Source organism: Octopus bimaculoides, chromosome 4 (assembly GCF_001194135.2).
Source record: "Octopus bimaculoides isolate UCB-OBI-ISO-001 chromosome 4, ASM119413v2, whole genome shotgun sequence".
Taxonomy (NCBI): domain Eukaryota; kingdom Metazoa; phylum Mollusca; class Cephalopoda; order Octopoda; family Octopodidae; genus Octopus; species Octopus bimaculoides.
The window spans coordinates 114,130,131-114,140,910 of NC_068984.1; the positions used below are offsets into that span (position 1 = coordinate 114,130,131).

General features: G+C 37.5%; 1 protein-coding gene across 1 annotated transcript in view; it reads right to left on the reverse strand.

Moving 5' to 3' along the window:
• The window catches only part of LOC106881695 (NAD-dependent protein deacetylase sirtuin-1), a 39,215-nt gene that overhangs the window by 18,182 nt on the left and 10,253 nt on the right, over positions 1-10,780 (reverse strand). The window contains exons 3-4 of the mRNA XM_014932161.2: positions 3,683-3,761; positions 1,453-1,697 (exon numbers count right to left, since the gene is read on the reverse strand). Of these exons, the coding sequence (XP_014787647.2) occupies positions 1,453-1,697; positions 3,683-3,761 (324 nt within the window). The remainder of the gene's footprint in view (positions 1-1,452; positions 1,698-3,682; positions 3,762-10,780) is intronic.

Consider the following 10,780-nt stretch of genomic DNA (forward strand, 5'->3'; position numbering starts at 1 on the left):
ATATTACTAATATTTTATCTAAACAATCCAAGGGAAATAACCCATACCACCTGCAGATTTTAGTTAAGCGATCAATATTTGATTCTCACAATCAGCCGACATGATTCTGCATTTCACTACTCACAGTTTTCAACAGCTAAACATTAGTATTGCACTCCCTTAATTTGAATCTTAAACATTAAAGACTTCATTCATACATTTCTATACATACATACTTTTTTGAATGCCCATTACTCCGATAATACTGCATTTTTACAGTTACACTTTTTCCATGACAGAAGATATTTTTATTCCACAACGTATTTGTAGTGGATTCATGCACGCATAGCGTGGATTCGATCTTTGATCACCAAATTTCCCTTAAAACTTCAACACCGCTTTTCTCACGGTAAAACAATTGTGTTTCTGTGAATGACAGCAATTATACATTTCCCAGATGCCTTCGCTAAGCAGAATAATGTCTTTGCCTCGCGCCAACCTCCAGCAATCTCTCCCTCCTCCAGCTGACAGTTTTTTGTACTTATAAGAATTGTTTTTTTGATAACATAATAGGTTATATAGGATGATGGTTATATTACAATATTACAATAACCAATAATATGTTGTGCAGGTATAGTAATATTACGATCATGAAATTAGCATTAGCATATCTCACTCTTTCTCACAGAATCTCTAGGATCCTTTTGCAGAACCCTAGGGTTCCAGGGAACCCCAGTTGAGAAACGCTGCCCTAAATGTAACTGATTATAAAACTGAAGAAAATCTCATAAAATGTATCATGCCACTCATCCATAATTTTTAAAAACCTAATTAATAACATCATAAAGGTATTTACAATTCGTCTTAAAATAAATCTTTGATAAAGCAGCTCCTTACTAAAACAATGCCTTACAAGCCAGTAGATGCAAAGATGAAATTACCTATACTCCTAACTTCTCCATCCCATTAAGAAGAAGCGTCAAAATATCTTAATGTTCACGGCTTTTATTTCACTAAATGCTAAGTCTAATATTGCCAAAACATTTATAATCTTTATCAATAAACACTTCCCCACTGACCAGAAGTACAGAATGTTACTTCATAGACAATCTTAAATGAAATTAGTTGCACCGCTAATACGAATAATATATCCCATAGACACAACACAAAAGAACTGAGATCAACTGCTCATTTGAAAACACCAACACTTGCCTAATAAATACATCTTATAAAACAAAACAGAAATTTGATAAAATTTAAATGATAATTATTGTATGTATGCCATATTTCCAAAGTTACCCCATCATATGACAGGTAACTAATATAGAATAATGCATTCAGCTTAGATATACAATAAAATACCAGCACCAATAGCAAAACTTATTGCCTTGATAATCTATTAGATCATTTTTTTTAACAATGATTTTTTAAAAATGGTAACTCAGAGAGCATGAAATACTATATGACACTTACCCCAGCACCGGTGAGAACCATTATTTTCTGTGAAGTCTTTAAAAGATGTACAACGTCATCAATAGTGTTGACATAATTTAATTTCTGCCTTTTCGGTGGTTCCGATATAAAATTCACCAATAAACCCCATAGCGTCATTTCATCAAGATCAGGTGGGATAAATGTGTCCTGTGAAGTGATTTCTTTGAAGAGCATCCTGGGATCACGACCCATACTCATCTGCCGCTGTACCCAGTTCAATGGCCCTATAAAAAAAAATTGGTTTTTGTTTATGTTTAATGTTTTGCTTATGTTTAATGGCAGTCACTAAATACTAAGTCCTAAGACAGATTTTTGTTGTTTCAATTCAATTTCTCTCGACCCTACTTACTGGAAGCAAAAAATACACCCAATACTAAATTATTCAGGCACTGCTTGCTATCTTACCTGCTCTGTCTTGGCCCTTTCCCTCTTCTTTTTATTGCTTTCTGGGACACATTCTGGCACTAACCTCACAGACCTATCAGAAGATACAGAATATCTTCCATTAGTCTCTTTCACCTAACTGAGATAGTATTATACAAACAGGCCATCTCTGCTTTTTTCAATGTGATTTTATTAAGTTATATTGAAGGCTTTTTTGAGTGGGGTTTACTTTTTTTACAGACACCACTGGTACAAAACATCTGTCTCAAATACCTTCATTGTCTTCTCCTGCATCACATATGTCTAAGATATTCGTCAGATAACATGCTCGGTGAATACAGGCATAACACTGTTCTTCCTATATAAGGCCATGTTTCTGGAAAGCTGTCGCAAATACATTCCAAACGCAATAAATTGAAATAAAAAAAAAACTTGCTTGATCAAAGTAAAGGAATCATCAGATATTATATCATCTTTATACCCATTTTTGCGTGGAAGTGCAATGGCCCAGTGGTTCGGGCAGCAGACTCGCGGTCATAGGATCGCGGTTTTGATTCCCAGACTGGGCGTTGTGAATGTTTATTGAGCGAAAACACCTAAAGCTCCACGAGGCTCTGGCAGGGGATGGTGGCGAACCCAGCTGTACTCTTTCACCACAACTGTCTTTCACTCTTACTTCCTGTTTCTGTTGTGCCTGTAATTCAAAGGGTCAGCCTTGTCACACTGTGTCACGCTGAATATCCCCGAGAACTACGTTAAGGGTACACGTGTCTGTGGAGTGCTCAGCCATTTACACGTTAATTTCACGAGCAGGATGTTCCAACAACAACCCATTTATGCATATTATGGTTTAACATAAAATTCATTACATTCATCAAAACGTACCCAAAACTAAGAACAGTCAAATTTTTTCTAGCTAAAGTTCACTCACAAGGCTTTGGTTGACTGGTGGCTATGGTAGAAGTCACTTGCCCTAAGTACCGTACAGTCAGATTGAAACTGAAACTAAGTTGTTACAAGGTGAACTTCAGGACAATCAACTGAAGAGTCAACAGTTCAAGCCCAGACACTGACACTGATTTATGTTCACAACCTAGATATTTAGCGCTAAGTAGATGCTTTCAGGTGTATAATTCCCTCCTGTGAGTAGCTAGGGTAAGGGTAAAGACCTCCTTCAATCATGAATCACCATGGGATTATACCTAGAAAGTCACCTTCCAAGTCCAGGCAAAGTTGTTTATGGAAGACCAGCAGTTGCCCATGCATACCAGCCTCTCCTCTCCGTGCCACCAATGTTATCCAAGGGAAAGACAAAGCTTAATACAGCTTGGTACCAGTGATGTCACAATTCATTTCTGCTGCTGAGTGAACTGGAGCAACATGAAATAAAGTGTCTTGCTCAAGGACACAACACACAGCTTGATCCAGGACTCGAACTCACTACCTCATGGTTGTGAGCCCGACGTTCGAATCATTGAGCCATGCATTTTCATAGCTACAATAACCCCGTGTATTTAATTATCTTGTCATGCTGAAAAGAAGGTCATCTATGAAGAAAAGTTAAATGCTTTACCACGGTGGAAGCCTGATATACGCAACAGCCCTGTGGATGGATCCTTGCAATCCAAAAAATGCTTAGCTCTTTGGAAATGTAAGAACATCACAATCCATTCTCCTCTGTCCTTCTTTGCAGGTCACAGTCCCCCATGTATACATGTAGAAGCCAACAGGAAAACCTCTTTAGTGTATCTTTTATTGTTTAGACATCCTAACAAAACAGCAAGTGACATAAAGAAATAAATGATTTTATATAGTAGATCTTTACCTGAGACAGGCCTCCATGCATCCTCATCTAAAACTGACAGGTCACTGATTTCACTAACATTATCAAAGTTATCTGCATTCTGTAATGAAATTTAAAAATATAGAAATTAAGTGAAATTACTCCAAAAGTGAAATAAATATGTTACAAATATTAAAAAAAAAAAACCTTTACACAATGAAAGTGAGAAGTTAAGCAAAATATGTAAGCTGATGCCAATAAAAAAAAAACAAATATTAATATTTCGGGAAAGATTCCCCTTATCAAGTATAAGAAAGAAACTAATTCAAGACTTCAGAGAAAAAAGTATTATTATTGACAAATGCAAAAATGTAACACAAAAACATCTTTTGTTTTATCTTATACTTGTTTCAGTCATTAGACTGCCGCCATGCTGGGGGTACCACTTTGAAGAATTTTCAGTTGAATGTATTGACTCCAGCATTTACTTTTTATAAGCCCAGTACTTATTCTACCAGTCTCTTTTGCCAAAGCACTAAGTTATGGGAATGTAAACACACCAACACCAGTTGACAAGCGATGGTGTGGGACAAACACAAACACACAGATATATATATATGCATGCTCTCAAAAACATGAATGAATATCAAAATAAGCATTTCTTTGATTAAGTAGAAAGCAAAGAAAAGAAGGATCTTCGTAAACAAAAAGAAGGATCTTTATAAACAAAAAGAAGGGACATAATTAAGAAGATCAACTCTTACACTGCTGATAGATTTAAATGATTTATTATTAAATCTAAAACAAGGGTGGCAGATTAATAGAATCAAGAGATAAGAGATAAAATGCCTCACAATATTTTGTTAAGTCAGTTTATGTTCTAACTTCAAATCTTGTGGGCTTTTACTCTGAACCTCAGAAAAGTGAAAGGCAAAGAAAATATGTGATCTTGTTTCATCATCACCATCATCTTAACAACCACTTTTCCATGCTTGTTGAGGTAGATTTTCTATGATCAGATGCCTTTCCTGTCACCAACCATTATCTGTTTCCAAACAAGGTAATATTTCCACATGGCTGGACATGTTTTTTTTACATAAGATTGTAAGTGAAAGACAGTTTCTGTGATGGAGATGCTTGCTTACGACTACAGTGCAATGTCAAGACAAGAAGACACAAATACACATATACCCATGCATACACACATGTACATACATGCACACATACATACTCACACGTATGTGTGTGTGTGTAGTTATATGATAGGCTTCTCTCAATTTCTGTCTACCAAACCCACTCACAAAGCTTTGTTTGAACTGGAACTATAGTAGAAGACATTCATTTCTATATTAGTAAACCGTATTGAATCTCAAAAGAGAAATATTGCCCCCTTGTTTTTCCAGGAGCTACTAGACTGAGGAATTGATATAACTGGATGAGGTTAATGTGGTTTCACATAGTTTATATAGCTGAGACAGAGAAAATGTGACAAGAAAGGACATGCCCAACCTCATTATGATTTCATCAAACTTCACTGTACTTGTGAAAGTAGTGATGGAAGAACCATTGACACTGCATGGCATAGAAAAACTGAATCACTCTGAAAAACAAAATTTTCTTTTGTATGTTATCTCCCAGACGCCTTTGTAAACAATGTAACCAATAATTTCTGTTCTTAAGAACTACATCTTTCTATAAGTCTCTCATCATCACATTTTCCATACTAACCTGTAACCCACAACTGGAAACTAAGCATTAACAGAACTATTTTTATCCAATTATTTATCTCTGTAACAATAAAGTCTATAAGCTACAGAGATTTATAAAACTAGTTTTCAACTCCAGACTATACAACACCAATGTCTGAAAGACAAACTATAAATACCAAATAGCTGAGCAGTTGAAATATCCAGTCATAATTTAGACTAGAAAGTTAAGTGGGAGGCAGGTTTATAAGCATTTGTTTTCTTTCTAGGATCTTCTGATAGGATGTAAATGCAAAACTCATCAGTCTTCCAGAAGACACAGAAACCGCTCTAATGCTGGTGCCATCATAAAATGTATCTGGTGCACTCAGTGAAGTTGTTAGCAAAAGATTGGAGGCAATGTAGAGCACTGGTCTGTCACAGGATTACGCACTTTTACCACAACACAAAATGAAGTATTTTGCTCAAGAACACAACACACTGCCCAGTCCGGGAATCAAAACCACAACCTTTCAATCATGAGTTCAGCACCCTAACCACAAAGTCATGCACCTCCACATTTTTTTCAGAAAAGTAATAACTCTGAATAAAGGACTAAGACTGTGACAACCATCCAATACATGTCAGCACGGAAACTGAATGGAAAACAATGAAAATGATGATGATGGCAACATCAATGATGACGATGATGATCATGGAAAATAGACATTAAAGAATGATGATGATGATGATGAATTGATTGGTCTCTTTTGCCAAACCAACACCAGTTGTCAAGAGATGGTAGGGAACAGACATACATACATACATACACACTCAGGCATATACATACACACACATATACATACATATACAAAGGCCTTCTTTCAGTTTCTATCTACCAAATCCACTCATGGGACTTTGATCTGCTTAAGGCTATAAGTATGAAGACATTTACCTAAGGTGCTGTGCAGTGGGACTGAACCTGGAATTGTGGTTGTTGAAGCAAACTTCTTACAACATAGCCATGTTTCCGCCTAAAATTTAAGGGTTCTGGCAAGGATCAAGCTCCCAGCCTTCTACATGTAGAGCAGATGTGATAACCAATACACCATGGAGCCATTCGTATTCTTTATTCTTTTACTTGTTTCAGTCATTTCAGTGTGGCAATGCTGGAGCACTGGTTTAAAAAGTCTCTTTTTTTTTTTGTCAAAGAAATCAACCCCAGGACTTATTCTTTGTAAGCCTGGTATTTATTCTATCGTTTTTTTTTTTGCCAAATCGCTAAGTTACAGGGATGTAAACACACCGACATCGGTTGTCAAGCGATGGTGGGAGGACAAACACAGACACAAAGACATATATATATATATATACAATGGGCTTCTTTCAGTTTCCATCTGTCAAATCCACTCACAAGGCTCAATCGGTCTGTGGCTATAGCAGAAGACACTTGCCCAACATGCCATGCAGTGGGGCTGAACCTGGAACCATGTGGTTGGGAAGTAAGCTTCTTACTACACAGGCACACTTAACTCTTTAGCATTCAGCCAATTATGAGATTATTTAATTTAAGAATGACATTGTAGGTAATGTGTGAGAGGCCAGATCTGACTGAATTGAATATAAAATAGGTAGAATATTTAGGCCAGATATGGTCAGTTTAAATGCTAGAGGGTTAAACATCCCTCTTCCATGCTGGTTTGGGTTCGGTGGTTTGACATGATCCAAGCCCAAGGACTATGTTGAGTCACAATGTCTGCATTGGTATGGTTTCTACAGCTGGATGACCTACCTGATATATACATATCTTTTACTTGCTTCAGTCATTGGGTTGTGGCCATGCTGGAGCACTGCCTTGATAGATTTAGTCGAATCAAACAAACTCCAGTATCTTCTATTTTTAACTCTGATTCTTATTCCATGAATCTTTTATGCTAAACCACTAAGTTACAAGGACATCAACAAACCAACAATAGTTGTCAAGTTTTAGAGAGAAAACACAAAGGTGCATACACACAAAGACAATGGGCTTCCACACAGTTTCCATTTACCAAATTCACTCAGAAGACATTAGTTGGCCTGTGACTATAGAAGACACTTGCCCAAGGTGCCACACAGTGGGACTGAACTCAAAACCACATGGTTGCAAAGCAACCTTCTTGACCACATGACCATCCTCTCCAGAGGTAGGATTGTCTTTCATCCACTAAATAATACCAATTAATATCAAACTTCGTAACGATTTAGGAATTAACACTATCATATTACCAATGTTTCTCAGATACAAATAATCATTTTTATTTCTGTATGACCTACAACCTATGGACTTCAAATAAGCAACAATAAATGATAGATGAATCATTAAATTTTTGTCTAATATATACATGTTATTGAAGAATGGTTACATGACAGCTGTTTATTAATCCATTACCTCCCATAATTCTATTAACTGGAATTCTTTTATGAAACTGATTTCTAGCATAAAACAGCCTTAGAAACACGCTGGAAGGATCAAAATAACATTTCAAAATAACATTTTAAATAGAAATAAGCGAGACATTGGGTAAAAAAATTAGCAAACCTCATTTGACTATCAGAGAATTATACCTAGTAGATATAGCAAAAAGGTTAGATATGTGTAAAAATTGACAGATAATTACAAAATTTGTAATTTTTAAGTGATCTCATGAGATCACTGGTAGGTAATGGGTTAAGAAGAGCCATTATACAAGGAAGTAAAAATTGGCAAGCTGGCAGAACAGTAAGCACATGGGACAGATTTCTCAGAAGTATTTTTTTCTGACTCTTTACATGCTAAGCTCAACTTTGCCATTTATCTGTTCAGAGTTGATAAAATAAAGAACCAGTTAAGCACTGGGGTTGATGGAATTGATAAGCTAACTCCCCACAAAATTTCAGGCCTTCATCATCATCATCATCATCATCGTTTAACATCCGCTTTCCATACTAGCATGGGTTGGACGATTTGACTGAGGACTGGTGAAACCAGGTGGCTACACCAGGCTCCAATCTGATTTGGCAGAGTTTCTATAGCTGGATGCCCTTCCTAATGCCAACCACTCAGAGAGTGTAGTGGGTGCTTTTATGCGTCACCCGCACGAAGGCCAGTCAGGCGGTACTGGCAACAGCCACGCTCAAAATGGTGTATTTTATGTGCCACCCGCACAAGAGCCAGTCCAGGGGCACTGGCAACGATCTCGCTCGAAAATCCTTACACATGTCATGGGCACAAGTGCCAGAAAGGCGATGCTGGGCACAAGTGCCAGAAAGGCGATGCTGGGCACAGGTGCCATCCCAATTTCGCTTTCGCTTGCCCCAATAAGTCTTCGCAAGCTGAGTTTCGTGTCCAATGAAGGAGACGACGTTGGCATGGGTGCCAGTCGTCGAATTTAGTAGGATTATTAGAGAAGTAATGACTAATGATATAACCAGGCTATAAGTTTCATCATCAGTATTGTCTATTTATCCAATTTTTAATTCAGTACAAAATATACTCTACTTCATAAGCCACATTTTAGCATTCATGCACACACATACACATCATTGAGCTGTAATTAAACCAATGAGTGAAATGTATTACTGTACAGTATAGAGGGTGATGCTGCAGGATAGCAAGACGTGAAGCAGAGAAATTTGGTTGGTCTGTAGAGGCTGGAGAGATTTTAGGAAAGTACTATGGCATGGATGTGAGACATTACCTTACATAAACAAAATAGAGAGTGAATGGTCATTAACCCTGTTGTAACTATTTTTCTGTTGAAATACACTGCTGTTATTTCAATTAATTTTGGGAATATTTCACTCTAATAATGAAAAATTTAGTAAAATATTTTTGGTCATTAAGTTCATGTTTGGAATATAAATGAATGTGAAATTTCCATCAACAATTTTTAATTTTGGTAACTTTAAACAGGAAGTGTTTATCATGGAATCAAGGACAGTTCCAGGCAGGTTGTTATCAAAGGGATTAAGGCCATCAGGCAATGTAGGTGCAAAAGATTACTGTTCTGGCTGTTATTTCATTACATATCAGCTCTGATTGACCAGTCCTGTGACCAAACACATTCCAGTTGTGACTATCTCATTTGTCAGTATATCAAACACTATATTTTCTAATGTGCCTGGCATTCATTAAGATGGCAGGAGTATGATTTGAGTAAGATTTGGTGTCTACTTCTAGCAAGTCAAGCAACCGTGTAAAACTCTGTTCTTGGTTTGTGGCTGTGTGAGTCAAGGTGTAGTAAAGATGCAATGCAGGTGGTCATGAACATCAAGTGGAAAATACTGTGCACCGTGAGTGGAAGACACAAGTGGAAGACCGAGAATGACATGGAAATAATGGCGAGACGAAATCGCATAACGTTGAGTAAGAGGACAATCAGACAAAATAAAGGGTTAATTAATTGGTTTTATTTGTGAAATATGGTTATTTTGAATTTGCTGCAGGAAATGGTCTATGTCTGTGAGGGTGAGTGGTGGGGTAGGGGGGGGGGCACTAGGAATGTAGCCTTAGAACCATGGAAGCGGCAGCCTGAAAAAGTTTAGGAACCATTGAATTAAATGAACCCCAGTACTTGACTGGTACTTTACTTTCACATTATTGACCCCAGAAGGAGGAAAAACAAAACTCGCCTCAACAAAATTTGAACAAATAATACGAGGTACTTATTTTATCAACCCCAAAAGGATGAAAGGCAAAGTCAACTTTGGTGAAATCTGAACTCAGAATGTGAGGACAAACGAAATGCCATGAAGCATTTTGCCCTGTGTGCCAACAATTCTACCAGATCACCTGGTTTCAAATTTTGGCACAAGGCCAGCAAGTTTGGGGGAGAGGGTAAGTCAATTACATCACCCACAGAGTTCAACTGATATTTATTTTATTGACCCTGAAAGGATGAAAAGCAAAGTCGACCTTGGTGGAATTTGAACTCAGAATGTGAGGAGATGAAATGACACAAAGCGTTTTGCCTGGCATGCTAACAATTCTGCCAGCTTCCCTCCTTAGTAACATACTGGTATTGATTAAGTTGATATCCTTTTCCTAAAATATGTGGCCATGTGCCAATATTAGAAATCTCATATTAAAAGAGTTTGGTATTTAGCTATATTCCTTTACAGTTCAAATCCTGCTAAAACTTCTTATTCCTCCATCATCATCATCATCGTTTAACGTCCGCTTTCCATGCTAACATGGGTTGGATGATTTGACTGAGGACTGGTGAACCAGATGGCTACACCAGGCTCCAATCTGATTTGGCAGAGTTTCTACAGCTGGATGCCCTTCCTAACACCAACCACTCTGAGAGTGTAGTGGGTGCTTTCATGTGCCACCGGCACGAAGGCCAGTCAGGAGGTACTGGCAATGGCCACGCTTAAAATGGTGTATTTTACTTGCCACCTGCACAGGAGCCAGTCCAGTGGTACTGGTAAC